This window comes from Thermobia domestica, chromosome 2 (genome assembly GCF_964235325.1).
Source record: "Thermobia domestica chromosome 2, izTheDome1.hap1.1, whole genome shotgun sequence".
Classification (NCBI taxonomy): domain Eukaryota; kingdom Metazoa; phylum Arthropoda; class Insecta; order Zygentoma; family Lepismatidae; genus Thermobia; species Thermobia domestica.
The window spans coordinates 386,100,908-386,117,040 of NC_137455.1; the positions used below are offsets into that span (position 1 = coordinate 386,100,908).

Below are 16,133 nucleotides of genomic sequence, written 5' to 3' on the forward strand. Positions count from 1 at the left end.
AAAGTGGACACGATATCCATGAAGACGTATTTTTTTTCGCCTTCTCTGCATTTCCCTACGATATCTGTTCTTATGCAGTCAGTTAATGCAAACTTTTTTAGTTGAAAATTACTGAAGGTTAGGCAAGACTTCTGTTTTTTTCTGGTTTTGCGTCCGTTATGTAGCTGCTCATATGTAGCCGCATGAGAGAACACAGAAGACGACAAATAAATTGTTTCCATTCGTATCATATCTACTGTGCAGAAGAACTCGAAAGAACGAACATTGAAATATCGGAGATTCTAGTCTTTGATATTGTGGATTGCGTGATAAAATTGTCATAGATTAGCATATACCTCAGATTTCAGACTTCCATTCTGACAAAAGTAAGTCAGGTGATCATGCTGACCAGTTTGCAGACTGATTTCATTAACGCCAGTGACTAGAAATCAGTCATGTTGTTCGTTATTAGCCACCCAATCAGAAAACGGTACCGCCGTTGGTTGCGAAGTGTATGTAACTACACTTTTTTGGTTGTCTTTTTGCATAAATAATTGTTAATTGGACAAAACACTTGGTACCAGTCTGTATTACTGCATTAGAGCTGTAGTCTCTTGTCTGCGTTTGTACTGATATATTTGCAGAATGGACTTCTATTGTTTTCTTAGTGCCAAACCAAGTAGTTTGATTATTAATTTGTTCTGAGTGTGAAAGTGAAAAAACAAAACTGTGGAGGAGAGACTTAAAGTGGAAAAACTTTCGCTTAATATGGTCTGTGACTTCCGTTTACAGGCTGTGAGATAATCTAGTGTGCTCAAATAAGAATAGAATTCTGGGAAATATGGGTGAATGTAAATTGTTTCTCACACACAAAAAAAGAACACTAATTAGTTTGAAAGTTTTCGGTGATTTTTTTTTTTTCTATTTCATTTGTGTGTGGTGTACGGACACCTTCAGGACAAGTACTAAAAGGCGAAAGAAATGTTTGTAATGAATGTCTATACTTCTCTGCTGAAGACTTAATTATGTATCTTTTCCCTTTCTGTTCTCGAGACATTTAACAACAATCATGTTGGGAGAATTGGTAATGAAATTTTCAACGTAAAAACAAGAAAGAAAAAGAAAATGTTGCTTTCTTTCTGAGTCAAATGAACATAAACATAATTTGGTTGATTGGTTTGGATGCCGTGATTATCCATTTAAAGTACGTAAATGAGGTGCTTTGTGCGTTGATGGCGTACCTAGAGACAATTATTCCTTTTTCATTTTTCCTCATTCTTCTTTTTCTCCATCTCCTTCTGTACCTTTCGTGATAGACGCTTCGTTTTTATTTCGTGTCCAAGAATGCCATATTATATACATGCAATAAGATGAATCCTTCAATGTAATATCCCACGATTGTGCCATGTAAACGGTGTTAATTTGCAAAAAATATCCTTCAAATAACTTTCTTCACAGTCAAGATTTTCCCTGTTCGGATACTACTATATGAGCTGGTAAAGTGACAGATTTCATTTCCATGCCGTAAACTGTGTTAACAAGGCAGCCAGGTTCTGAAATTTAGATTTTTTTTTAAAGTCTATAATCAGAGTAGTCATTATTTTGAACATTGGTTTTATGTACAAGTCTTTTGTCTTAGTTTTCCTTAAAATTAATTTTAAAAAAATAATTTTATAGTGGGAACGGTTCTTGTTCGGTCATGTGGGCGTGAAATTAAAAAAAAAAAAAAAAGTGTTCAATTACTTTTTCGGAATGCTTCTAATGTTCATTGTACCAACACTTTCGTCTTCACTCAAGGAGCACACGAAACAGAGCTCACCTGTGGTGAGAGGATTCTCTCGTTCGATCTCAGATCATGAGAGTTTGTGGTAGACAGCAGAGATGGTCAGTGAGTTGTGGATCAAGAGGACGTGACCCGCTGCGAACCACCAATCCACTCTGCCCAGTGCATCTTCTGAACACTGGTGAATTTGTCTGTTTTACTTTCAACACCTCGATTTTTCTTCCTCTTTCATTTGTTTCTATTTATTACCTGAGATGAGTATATCTAAGTGAAAAAAGAATTTCAGGCACTTTTGAGTATTGATATTTGTACTTGTAATAATAGCAATAGGAGTTACTACTTGGCTTTTGAGACAGTAGAATTTTACAGTTTTTCCCCCATAACGTTGGCTTACTTTATCTTGATTTGAGACTTTAAAATTGCATTTTATTTTCCACTGAAAAGTATCTGTAGTTCAACAAGGAAATACTTATATATGATAATTAAATTAAAATTCATTATAATATGACCCATGACAAACACTTTACCATTTTATATCGCAAAGGTCTGATCCACAGGTATTATAACAGAGCGGTGCTTGAGCGATTGATGGGAGAAATTCAAACTCCGATTAGTGATAATTTCACAGTCTTGTTTTATTACAAGTGTAAACTCTTTAGTCAGTGGAGAGGAGGGCGTGGATCATGAGTCATAGTTGATGACGATGGGTTTTGATGCGTCAGAGTGGGTCGTGGTGGGTCAGTGGGGAATGGGTCAAGTTTTCACTGACCCACGCCATCTCTGTTATAGATACACCACATTGACTTGACACCTAGTCTTCCATTCCAAGCGCTGCTATCGGCTGAAGGAATTCCACTCCCTTTCGCTAAGGCTCTATCGTTTAGCACCAATTGAACCCTTATTGGCTCAACGCGTGGATGTGTCGAGGGTGTGAGCTTTAGTTCGCATTTTTGCCACGGCTCAATTCATTATGGCAGCACTTTTATAGATAGCATTGTGTTCATGGGTTTCGTAATGGTTCACCTCTCTCTCATTTTAAATTCACCAGTTATTTCTTAATCATGTAATTGTATAATCATCTTCTTCTTTAGCCTAAAGGGCATAATTTTGGGTAGTATTGAGGGCAAGACGAGACGAAATTATCGTGCAAAGGTACGAGACGAGAGGGCTCGACTCTTAAAAACAGATACATTTTTCGAGATCATAAAGCACTTTCACAACAACTTCTTGATGTGCGCCAGCTCGTAACTTCATCTCGTGGGCAACACTAACTGTATTATTATTATTATTATTATTATTATTACTTAGTTTTATAATTATAACCCGCCTTCCTTGGATTATAGGTCATAACTTTGGGATGTTAACAAAATTCAGTGTCTGATTGTACTGCCTATTGTATTTCCACGGTGTCGATCTGCTTTGTCGATTCTTGTAACTTAGTGATGGAGCTTTTCTAAGCGTTGCGATTGAAGGAAAGAATAAACATTGCCTTTTTTTAAATGTTGTTCTTTTTAGTACCGTTTCATGAAAATTTCAGCATAAAAAAAAGGATTCCTTTGCATGCTTCGAACTTGTTAGCTATATTAATGTCGGTACATAAAATATTTTTTTATGTGAACACGATTTTTTTATTGTCCTGTTAGCAGTGTGCAGAATTGTGTGTCGAAATTACCCTGTTAAATGATTATATTGTCCGCTCGTAAGACACGTCGTTCATAAATTGTGTGTGGACAATGGCAATAGTCTTTCGAATGAGTGAAGATTTCTGTCTCTATGTCCACTGACTGATATATGAAGACCAATAATGGTGATCGTGATAATAAAGCTGATTAAAAGATGGAGGGAAATGTATTTCATTTTTGAAACAGTTGATGAGCATTTGTGATGGATTTAGTCGAATTAACAAGGATTTTTTGTTGTAAAACCTGAAATAAACTGACTTCATAGGGGAACAGTCATCGCCTCGCTTTTTTTTTTTATCGGAGTCCTCAAATTCGAACCCCGCTTTCGGTCATTTTTAATTGTTTTTACAAGTTTTTTTTTCACAGTCCCATCAGACGATTGCTGGATTATTTCTGGAAGAAATAAGCTTTGCTTGACTTCTTTCTGAGGTTCCTAAACTTCTGAATCATTAATTGTTCTGGGTATAAAATGGCTTCATAGACATATTGGGAACTGTTAATCACACACCGTCCCCTCCAGGTTACTACAGATGTCTACTATGGTTTATGTATTTGTTTAATAAGCCCCCAGAAACAGTCAACAACAATGGAAAACGAATTGGGGGGAAATCATGAGAGTCTGCATCTGGTAGAACTCAGGACAAACCTGTAAGCCCTTTTTTTTTTTCGAACTCGGAGCCTCCCCAATAACAATAACTATAACCTTTACTTTATGCTCTGTCCGTAGAACTCTTCTTACCGTATCCTTCTTATTGTTCACAGGAACATCATTTCGGTAGAACAAGGACAACTGTTCCGCTGAGTTTGAAAAATACATATTCTGTGATCAATTGTATACTAATGGTTTACATCAGGTGTGTCGAGACACTAATGTATCACGCAGTCCTGAACGGTATGTCGTAAACTTTTAAATTTAAAAATCATATAATTTAATAAGTAATTAAAACCATTTTGAGACAGTGTGTACTAGTCAACTACTACAGCGGCAGCCAGAATGCGCAGTTCTACATAGTCACTACTTCGTAGAAAGTTAGTCTTACACTACTGTGATTTATATTTTTGTTAGTACAAAATCAAACAAGTATGTCGCAATGCCGTGAGCCGTTCAGTAAAGTATGTCGTCAATCAGAGAAGGTTGAGAAGCATTGTGCTAATGGTTATGTCGGTAGAGAATCTTACCCCCTCCTCCCAAGCAAAATCTGAAATGACGCTGCTAACTTGTAAGCACTTGTTGCCCGGTTTTATAATTCAGATCGTAGATAACAAGAGAGTTAGACGAATGTATTTATTCATTGCCCGGGGTATTTATCCCCTTATGTTATGTAAGCTCGCGGAACAAAGAAGTAATCTGGGTTGCATACCGGACAGGCGTTCTTAGAAATCAGAGGAGAATCTTAACTTTGGACTTCCTAATTCTTCTTGTGAAGTTGGGGACGCGGTGGCTCAGTGTTAGAGCGTTCACCTCCGGCGCTTGTGGTCCCTGGTTCGATCTCACCTTGCGCCGTGTGGACTTTGTGGTGGACAAACACCGTGCTCGTGTTTTTTTCGGGCTTCCCCCGTTTCCTCCCACTTTCTTCATTCCACTATTTCATTTATTTCTCATCACCACGGTCTCCTTTAGCCTAACTGGCATAAGCGTGGGACGTAAAAACTTAAAGATTTTATTTATTTTTTCTTTTTCTGAAGTCGAAAGTCAACAAATTAGGTCTGGTAAAGATCCAATCATGAACCAAATTTGGCAGCACATTTCTATGAGAAATTCTCTCCACACACACTATATATATGTATACACAATACACATTACTATATATGTAAGTATACATTATTAAGTTAGCTCTATAAATATAAGAGTCAGTCAGAAACTTTCGAAACCGGTAAGAGAAAAGGATTGTAGTTTCAGATCGTTATGTCGCATCATTTTCTGCACGCTTTTTTCACTGATAACTAATGATGAACGACTCTGTTGAGGAATTCTGGTACGAGGTGAAACAAATACTGCATCCTCCCTTATACTTTTATTGCCCGTCGAAATTGGGTTCTGCTGAAACTTGTTTTCTTCAACACTTCAGACGCATTTTGATCTCATGAAGATAGATGTAGTTGGATGGCGTGCTGTTGGTTGTGTGGGGCTTTGCCATATCGTGAAGTAGAATATGTAAATCTGTTGAAGCATTAATGAGCGTTGATGGGTGTACCTTACTCCAATAATTTTGGAAGTATAATCTTGGAGGAGCGAAGAATAGCGTCCTTTTACTAGCTTCGGCCGAATTTTATTCGACTTCCTGTGACAGTAATTATTGTACTATTTCTTGCGTTCCGGCATAGCTACGTTTGGTTCCGCAGCCGCGGCATCATTTCCTGTTTCGAACATACTTTTTATTAGATTCCGAATCATGACGGGCAAGTAATTCAATAAAAATGTAGCGAACGCTGTTCTTAAAAAAAAAAATAAATAAATAAAAAGTAGTTTTATTAGAAGAAGCTTATCATACAGTTTATCACCCGAACAATAATACTGTACGGCCAAAGCCGAGGATTCTGTAAATCACGTAAGTATACTGAACTGAGCATTGAAATTGTTCCTATCCAGGGCCGGATCAGGGATTTTCTGACGGGAACGTGCACTAATAGCTACCAGTACATTTGAATTAAATTCGAATTCTTTTAATGTCTTTAGGCAACTGTGGTGTGAATGTTGAATAATGTTTTGCTTCTTTTCCTTCAACTTTCGGAAAATCGACTTAAACTATTGCTTTTGCAAAACTCTACTGTCTTTTAAGCCCCAAACGGAAACATGTCGGCTGAAAGTTTGGGAAAGTGTAGCTATTTTGACTGTAGCTTCTCATTTTTAGATAGTGTATATTGACAACGAGACGGGGTGAGTGGAAGGTGCACGTGCACCGGTACACTCCCCTAAATCCGGCCCTGTTCCTACGTTACGATTATTTTTGAGAAACTTAGAATAGAAGTGTTTGTGGGAAGAGGACACCCAATGCGTTTGCAACCTTCGGATGAACAAAGTAAGTGCTATATAGTATTAGTGTTACCTTGTTTCTTAATAATAAGTGTATTATTTTCTTTCTTTTTATTATCCGCCGCAAATCAATCACGGTCGTTATTGATGGCTCAGGAATATATAGCTGGCAATGGCAATAAATTAATTAGATAGTAATAAATTGTAATTGTCACATTGTAATTACGCGTCTTTATCATTAACCTGTTCTCTTAAACAGTATTTCCTACAGCGCGGGCTTTTTGTTTATACTTCTTTGTAGATATTTTTGTATAATTAGAAATATGGATCTCCGTAAACAAAACAGTTCTCTTAATGAGTGCAAACTGCTATTATTAACTTTTCACTTACTATTTTAACTTTTTTTTTTTTTTAAAACGAACTTCAGTCAGAAGGACAAATGTATGTTCTCAATATATATGTCAATCTCAAAACTCATCCTGCATTTAACATAGAGGTAGTTTTTGTGTTGCTTATTACGCATTTGAAATTAATTTCTTGTATAGACATTTTAGTTCGCGAGTTACTGACCATCAAACTTAAGGTCTTGCCTTTCTCAAACTTTCAAAACTAAACTAAATTAGAAGTCACCAATTTTATTTAGAATTACAAAATAGGTGGATATAACTGGAACAAACTTGTTAAATGTTAATGTAAATAGTGTTTTCCACGAGACGAGAATATATATCTTTATACATTCGAGACGAGACTATAACATGGCAGTTAAGAAGATGCCAACCTAAAAGGGTATATATCAACAAAAAATCCAAATTGAGATTTCAATGGGATATTATTTTTCGGTTGCATCTCTGTCGAATAAAATACACCGTTCCAAGCTGAAAAATATTTGTCACTTATATTTTATCACTTGAAAGTTTGTAGTTTGCATGTAAAACTATCATGGCCGTAGAAGTTTTTTTTTTTTTGTCCATTTTGCCTAAAATAGTTAGCAGGTGGACAAATGTCTTTTTGGAATGTAAATTTAGCTCCTCCATTTTCTGGTTTTCAAAACTAGACGAGAAATTTAGCGAATCTCGTGGTCGACATTAATTCAGGCAAGTCTTAGGTCTCAAACACTACTTTAATATTACACGATTCATAATGTAAAAACTATTTTTTAGTTTAACGCCCTACGATTATGCGCTGAGGCTAAAGGAGATGGTGATGATGATATGGACGATAATGCTGCATGTAGTAGAAAACAGGAGAAACCCGAGGAAACCCACGCAGACGATGTTCGTCCTCCAGAAAGCTCACAGGCACGAGCTGGGATGGAACCAAGAACCCTATGCACCAGAGGTAAACGCTCTGGCACTGAGCCATCGCGGCTCTTGCTAGGGATGTGAAATGTTCATAGACTCTTTCTCCACATTCTCCTTCTGAGACTAAACATTTCTCTCATGTATGGCTGCAGATTTGCTGGTAAGTCAGTTTTTCTACTTCACTGATGACATCACTGTCTTTCAGTAAATTAATTGTTCAAGTTTGGAATGAGAAATCGACTGGTGCAAAGTCAGGTGAATAATGTCAAGATTCAAGGCCACAATTGTAAACAAAGTTCACTCTTCCTGTAACACAATGCCAAAGTCGATTGTAAAGCATTACGAACAAATCTTTTGATAGAAATATCCTTTTTTCTTTGGAGGCATCTCATCATTCCTATAATATGTTTGGTTCATAATGTGGTAAAATATTGTATTTTGTTACTGAAATTGACACTAAAAGAACAGTAAAGAAAGTAGTCTTACTCTAAAAGAAGAAGTATCTTACATTGATCTTATTTTATTTTTTGCATGATACAATTATTTATATCGTTGAGCTTATTCATATTAGCACAACTTAGTGATTTTGTGATGTTTCCATACTTCAGTTAAATATGATAATAAAGTAGGGTTTGCCCAAGTGGGCCCAGCCCGAAAAAACCCACCGGGTTTTTTCGGGTTGGACCCACCTGAAAAAACCCATCTTAAAACCCACCTGGGTTTTTGACTTTTTTTTTTTTAGTGTATTATTGGTACAACTAAGATGATCACATTGAAAGTTATTTTTATCAGATTTTAAACTTTCTTTGGGCGAATTATATGCTTTCGTGTTAAGATAGACAACAATATTCAACATAAGACCTTTATAAAGCTCTACATGCACTGAATGAATGAATGAATGAAAATAAATAAATAAATAAAAACCTCAGCTTGAGATAATTGTAAAACAAATTAATGTGTGGATTATGCTTATAGCCTATTTGAAGTAAAGTAAGCGATTGTATATTTTAGAAAATACTTTCCATGAATAGTATTTTTCCTGACTCGGCGCCGCCGAGGGACGTTATCCCTCATACGTTGACGGGTTTAAGGTCATATGTGCCGGTACTAGCAGTAAATATGTAAATACATTAGTAAAACTATTAGTATTATTTCTTACCTTTGATGGTAACAAAAGTATTCAGTAAAATTTGGTTTTCCAACAACAACAGTTTAGTTCAGTCATTTGTTGCTACCCTTCAAATAAGCATTCTGTAGAATCAACACCAGCAATAGCGTAAAAATTCTTGTCAAAATTAAGAAGCCTAATGCTCGGAGCTCCGAAGACTACGTAACGCTTACTATTTCAAATGCTGCATTCAAACTTCAGTAATAATGGAAGTTTCGATGTACAGTAAAGCAAGCTGCAATTTCAGGGAAAACCCGTCGTGAAAGAAGTGTTCGGGAAATGTCCGCAATTGAACCCACAAAACATCGAAAGTGAATACTTCAACAATAAAACTATTTTTTTTTTTTTTTTACGCTGGAGGATATTTCATTTCATTTTAGACATTTTGAAACATTTACTTTATAAAATATGAATTATAGGCCTATCTTTGTTAATTGTTTTAAGTTAATTTTCGGAAAAGAACGGTCTTGCAACAAGTGCTCGGGTAATTCCCGTAATTGAATGCATAAAGCATCGAAAGTGAACTTCAACAATAAGACCATTTATTTTACGTTGAAAAATATTTAAGACATTTTGATGAATTATGTCTTTGTTTTAAATTAATATAGCTATTTGGTATTCATATTTGGCGAACGTTACTGAGGCTCCTAGGATGACTCGATCTACATTTGTTCGTTTGTCTGCCTTTACTACACAGTGTTCAACTTTCGGTCTTTTAAATTAACAGGATACAAACCAGAGACACTCTAAATTTTCTGTTTAGATTTTGGCAGCATACCAACGTAAAATTACAGAATGGCGCGCTTTTTTTTTTTTTTTTTTTTAAAAATAGCTGATATCCACTGGCGAAAATCCCGGGGGGATGATGGGGACAGTCCGCTATTTTGAAAAATGGCCGCCATTTTGAAATTTTATGCCGCCAAAATATATAGAGCTAATTTAGTTTCTCGTGCTTCTACTTTAAAAATTTCTACTTGAAAGACCTAAAATTGCACTTTGTGGCGTGGATATCAGCAGCGGCGCAAATTTGCCTTCAACATTTGCGCAGGCCTATAATTCAACAAATGTGATGATTTGTGTCCAACTGTCACAAAGGAAAGTAAGATGAAATTGATACCTCCCAGAATAAGCCTCAAATCTGACCGCCTCCCAATGTTGAAAACAACTCTGCTCCCCTACCCATGTTGTCCCGGAGTCCCACACAGGGGACATAAAATATGACAGACTGGCAACATTGAAAACTGTTTACAGGGAATGATCATATTTGGATCATCTCTTGTAAACAGTTTTCAATGTTGCCAGTCGGATTTTAAAGTTATAAAGCAATAATAATGTCGTCATATTTTATGTCCCCTGTGGAGAACGCCGGGACCGACATGGGTAATCCTCCTCAGCATTGCTTCTCGCCTTCATAAATATTTTGTATTTTGTACATCGCATATATATATATATATATATATATATATATATATATATATATATATATATATATATATATATATATATATATATATATATATATTTATACCGTCTTACCCGTCCCCCAATGTTGAAGACAAATTTGCGCCGCTGCTGATATCCACGCCACAAAGTGCAATTTTAGGTCTTTCAAGTAGAAATTTTCAAAGTAGAAGCACGAGAAACTAACTTAGCTCTATATATTTTGGCGGCATAAAATTTCAAAATGGCGGCCATTTTTCAAAATAGCGGGTATCCATGCTACAAGGTGCAATTTTCGGACTTTTTAAGTTGATATTTTGAGGGTAGAAGCACAAGACATTCTAAATTTGCTGTATAGATTTTTTCGGCGATCCAATATAAAATTTCAAAATGGCGGCAATTTTTTCAAAACAGCTGTGAATAGAAAGTTGTTGCAAGTTGTGACAATGACACTCATGAATTGTAAATCAAATTTTAATATTTTTAGCCCAAAGAGATTGAAATATTTAGAAAAAACCCAATAAAACCCGAAAATACCCGAAAAACCCACATGGGCCCAGGTGGGTTGGGTTTTTTCAAAAATACCCGGGTTTTTTCAAACCCTGTAATAAAGATCAATAATATTTATAAATACTGTGAGCTAATTCTCGCAAAATATTCTGAAGTACAGGAGTAAAACGAAAATTCAAATAGTTTTCTGTATCAAGTGTGAGACATTGGGATTCATTATATAGTTTAACTTTACTTCTTGGCTGTGACATTTGTAGATCTTTGATACGAGTGTTATAGTGTAAGTAAAAATGATAAATGTATTTGTCGTTTTCAGAAGGACAAAAAGCTACAGCAGTGCCATAGAAATACAAAAGATAAAAGTACTTTACCGTTTACTCACATGTTTGACCCCACCCGTGACTTTGGAATACCTCTTTTATAGAAAAAGCATTTTAGAAGGTAACCTAGTGTTACGATACATTCCAGAATGTTACTCAAAATATTCGGAAAAGGAGGTTTTCAGAGATAATATGTGATCTTTGTGTTGGTGCGGGATAAGATTAACGCTCTATTCTAGACGAAAACAATACCGTATGCACACTTCTATGACGTAATCTAATCCAAATAAAACTTGAGTGAGACGAAAGCCATATGATAAGTTTCATTTTCAATGTTTACTTGACACTAACTGTACATTGTATAGCTTAGTGTTGTAGCAACTTGTAGGAAATGTATACATTTCTTCATTATATACGGCACATACGTAGTCTTTGTTGTGTGTTAATTGTGGTGCTTCTTACACCTCTAGGTAAGAATGATTTGGATAAGACTGGCTTGGCAATTTGTAAACATGTGCGATTTATAAATAGCGTATTTTCAGTAGAATGTACTTAATACTGATATTGTTTCGTCAGTGAATGTTAAACCTCTGAAGGAAAGTTACGTATACTTTAGTGTCAAAAATGAAAAATCTTTAGAAACATTTCTTTAAACGTATTATGTTTCCATATATACTGTAATCTGCTGTAAATTAAATGAATGTTGTATGTTCTTTTCACGCCAAAACGACTGCAGCTTTTGAAATAAATTTTTATCTACAAGTTAAAATAATTGATAATCAAAATCTCCATTACGTTGAAGTGAACCAACTCTTCTGTTGCGATTGGCCATTGCTCATATGCCTTGAATTTTTAATTTTTACAGACCTTTGTGAGAGATAGCCATTAGAACTTTTAATCTGCTCAAATTTTTCATTGTGCTATTGCTTCATTATTTACAATTGTTTCTATTTCGCCTTATTTATTAATTTTTCACTATTCTTACTTTAGAGATTTTTCCATTAATTTTCACGTTAGATGTGTCGCATTTTTTCCCCGCAGATTGAATAAAGCCAGAAAGGAACAGGTGAACTGTAGAGTAGTGTTACGAGTACTTTTCTTAGTGGTGTGAAGTTCTCTCGTGGCTTTTCTATAGTTAATGTACGCGTCGTCCGCACATAAGACCCGGGTTCGATCCTCTAAGATCTCATGTGGATTGGATTCCTCGTTAAGCTGTAGGTTCACGTTTCATGTAACCGTGGTGTTGAATGATACGTTAAACTCCAAATCAACAATCTTGTCTTTTCTCGGTTTCGATGTACTCCATAACTCTAATGTAATTATCGGATTTTCTGTACACTATGCCTGCTTTCTCAGGTACACACACTGATGATTCTTTTGATAGCAGTTATTAGTTAGCACTTTTTAATCAACAAATTATGTTTGAATGTTCCTGCTGAAGGCCCAGTGCAATTGCACTGGTTGAATGAAGGAAAAATGTAGAATGCACTTCCGTGTTAAGAATAGTCTGGTGCAAATGGTGTTTTGGGATGAACTTGAGAGATAATGTAAGGCAAGGCAGTGACCGGACAACCGAGGAGACTTCTGCGAAAGAAGGAACGGAACCATGAAATCTTCACACTTGAGTTCGTGGTTTCTTTGTGTCACTTGCTTCGTATGGAAATGTAACACCTGGGTTTGTGCGCCTCACATGGAACACATTCTGGATTACGTTACATAGCAAAGGTTGTGATTCTGCAATTGTGTTTGGGAAAGAATGTCCAATGAATAATTCACATGGTGCTCGTAGTGATCCTAAAATCTGGAAGATTATAGTAACTGAGAATTACACCGTAGAAGCAAATAGGCTCAGCTGGAAATAATGCTTGAAAAGTGTAGGCAGTGTTTGATGGTTTAAAATATTAACAAACCGTTGAAAAAAAAAAAAAAATTAGTGTGAATATTGTTTTGTGATATTCCTTCATAATGTGTGGATTTTTTATATTTGAAGTGAAATACAGTGCGTTGCTTACCGTAGTAATTGCGAATGTGAAATTACAAATGCCATCAATATTTCAAATTGACAAGAAGTTCTAATAATTAATGTGCAGCTATATATAGTTCATGAAAATGTCAGGTAAGATATTTATTAAATAATTGTTGATAATGATATATGCATAGGATAGCTGCATTGTCATATGTCTGTTTCTTCACCTACCTTAATGATGAATCTAGCTTTCAACGCTACTCTTAGAAGGGGGGGGGGCACGATGGCTCAGTGGTAGAGCGCTTACCTCTGGTGCGTGCGGTTCCTGGTTCGATCCCCGGCCAAGTAGATTTGTGGTGGACAACATCGTGACCGTGGGTTTTCCCGGGGTACTCCCGTTTCCCCCACTTTCTCATTCCACCCATTCACTTACCCTCCTTTAGCCTAAAGGACACAATCGTAAGACGTTAAAGTTAAGATTTAATTTAATTTTCATCAGTCTCATTGACAACATTGCAACGTAGCAAGCTTCTTGAGAGGGACAAAGGAGGGAAGTAGACTGGTACAGACGCGCCGACGTTTAGATCTTTTCAGTGGATGTTCACGTTTCGCTACGTGTAAGATAAATCACGTCTAATATATATATATAGACAGATCCAATAGACCAGTGGTTCCAAAACTGAGTTGCTCCCTCTGAGAGGCGTGAAAGGCCATCCAGGGGACACAAAATACTGACATAAAATGAACGTAGAAACTATTGGGCGAATTTTTTTCTTTTTAAATCAACAATTACTTAATGTATTAAACGGGACACGTTGATTTTTTTTCATTTCAGTGTTGGATCACAGAGTAGATGTGATTCAATAATAAAAATAGCACTTATAAAATAAAGAAATTGATGTTGAAACTATGTTCACCAGTGTTTGCACGTTTTTTTCTTTTAAAAATAATCCCGGAATGAGAGAACATCTAAAGTATTATAAGTATCTGAAGTGTCGTTTCCATTAAAATTTATGTTTACAAGAGATAGTATATGTATTGATGAAAACCTTATATCTTCGTAGGATGTGTCTGAGAGTTTGATTTTGGGTGTTAAAAAGGTTTTGGATGATGTTTGTGTAGAAAGCTGACGAAGCTTAATTCTTGGATCCAAGGAGAGTTCATGGCTGTTCATGATCCGTGTAAACAACGCCTCCGTTCTAATTCAGATGGAGTTGGCTGAAGGGAGAGAGATTAGATCAGAAAAAGAGAGAAACAGATAACGAGGATTCAAGGAACACGCAGTCGCATTTCATGCGTCTCTTATCTCTACCTCTCTCTCTCTCTCTCTCTCCTCTCTCTCTCTCTCTCTCTCTCTCTCTCCCTCCCTCCCTCTCTCTCTTGTTTACTCGTCCTTCAGCTAGATTCTCTCTCAAGCTGTAGGTTTCTTTATACACTTATTGCAATGGTTTCCTGGTCTTTGAAATTTCGGTTTGTTTGTTGCTAAAAGTGTTAGAAACAGGTTGAAACATGGTTGGAGAAAAACTTTATTAAATGTATAGCAGAAGGAAAGAAAGGAATGGGAACAAGAATTTGAACGCAAACTCAGTGTTATGAAGGGCGGGAACTACTATTAACGTGTGGTTGGAACCTTGACCAGGGCAAGAATGCGGTGCATTTGGCAGGTTCATAAATCAACATATGCATGATTCAACCCTCACTGTATATGCCGTTCCATACCATTATTCACCTTCAAGGGGTAGGAACACACATATTGAAAATGTAAAGTATGTCTCCCGTTCGTGACAGGTCGACGATTCTCATAGGTAGGACTTCCTGACGTGTCGCTGTGGCCCGTAGTCTACATCATGTGTCCCCCTGTCCCAAAGTAATTGTCCGGGACTCCAAATGGTAATTTTAAATAATAATAATAATAATAATAATAATAATAATAATAATAATATAGTTAGGTGTACTGAGGTATGAAAAAGTATAACAGTATCCTTCATGCATTGTTTAAAAAATATCCACTTTTGTTAGTCATCGATACTCAATTGATAGAAATAATCTCTATGTCGTTCAACCTATTATTTAATCTATTTACCCATTATTTAATTAATTTTGATATTTCAGTAAGGAGCAGGTGTATACCTATGAATATAGGCTACTGTCTCCAGGTTCTTTTAGTCTAGAAAAATGGGAGCCTTACCCATGGGCTATGGGATAAGACTTCACTCAACTTTGGCACACGTATAGAAGGTGACGGAATGAGCATTAGGCACGCACCCAGAAATTTTTGTTGGTGTTGTTGGTTGGGGGGGGGGGAGATCCAATACTACAAGCTACTGCAAGTATTATTCTGTACGCTATAACTAATTGTAAAGTAGTTTCACCTGTATTTTCAGAAAAAAAAACTATAGAACTAATTTTTTTAGAAGAGGAAGAGTACAAATGAAGTGTACGATCAAATTTTCATGTTACATCAATCATTTCCCCCTGTTAAACAAGTACAGTTTTATTAAGAAAGTGTAAGGGGCTTTTAGGGGGGTCGAGACTCCCTCCCTCACCGCGAGTGCGCCCCTGGTAAGCATCACGCCTCATTGCCTTTAAATCCCCGATTTACAGAGGCTTGATTAAGCCCCGAATTGCATTGGAACGAGCTTCGAACGAGGTACAAATCCCACACCAAAACGACATTAGAACTCAGTCCAACTACTTGTTAGGAAGACATCTTACCAACTTCGACTCCTCGAATAAGAGGTGTTATATCAAAACGGAAAGATGGATAGAGAATTCTGTTCGTGTATGGAAGCTTAGTGTTAATTGGTCTGCCAGTGATGGGAGCAGACTTATGATGATGATGAAATGTAATGCACAGCCTAAAATATTCCAGGTTTCAAGAAATAAGTAGTGTTACTTCTAAGCCTCTTATCATAAAATCATTGAGTTAATTAAAACAGACACACACACTCACTCATTTCAATATTATTTAAAAAGGTGTCATACTAATGGCTGCAGAAATACGCCATTT

General features: G+C 36.3%; 1 protein-coding gene across 5 annotated transcripts in view; it reads left to right on the forward strand.

Annotated features, from left to right (window-relative positions):
- Positions 1–16,133, forward strand: part of LOC145678894 (coronin-2B-like) — a 244,502-nt gene that overhangs the window by 118,449 nt on the left and 109,920 nt on the right. For 2 of the 5 annotated variants that reach the window (XM_081749478.1, XM_081749482.1), the window contains exon 1: positions 11,534–11,627. The exons of the other annotated variants lie outside the window; for them this stretch is intronic. In XM_081749478.1, coding sequence (XP_081605604.1) covers positions 11,549–11,627 — 79 coding nt within the window. In that variant the 5' untranslated portion in view covers positions 11,534–11,548. Of the gene's footprint in view, positions 1–11,533; positions 11,628–16,133 lie in introns of those variants that run through there. 5 annotated transcript variants of the gene reach the window in all.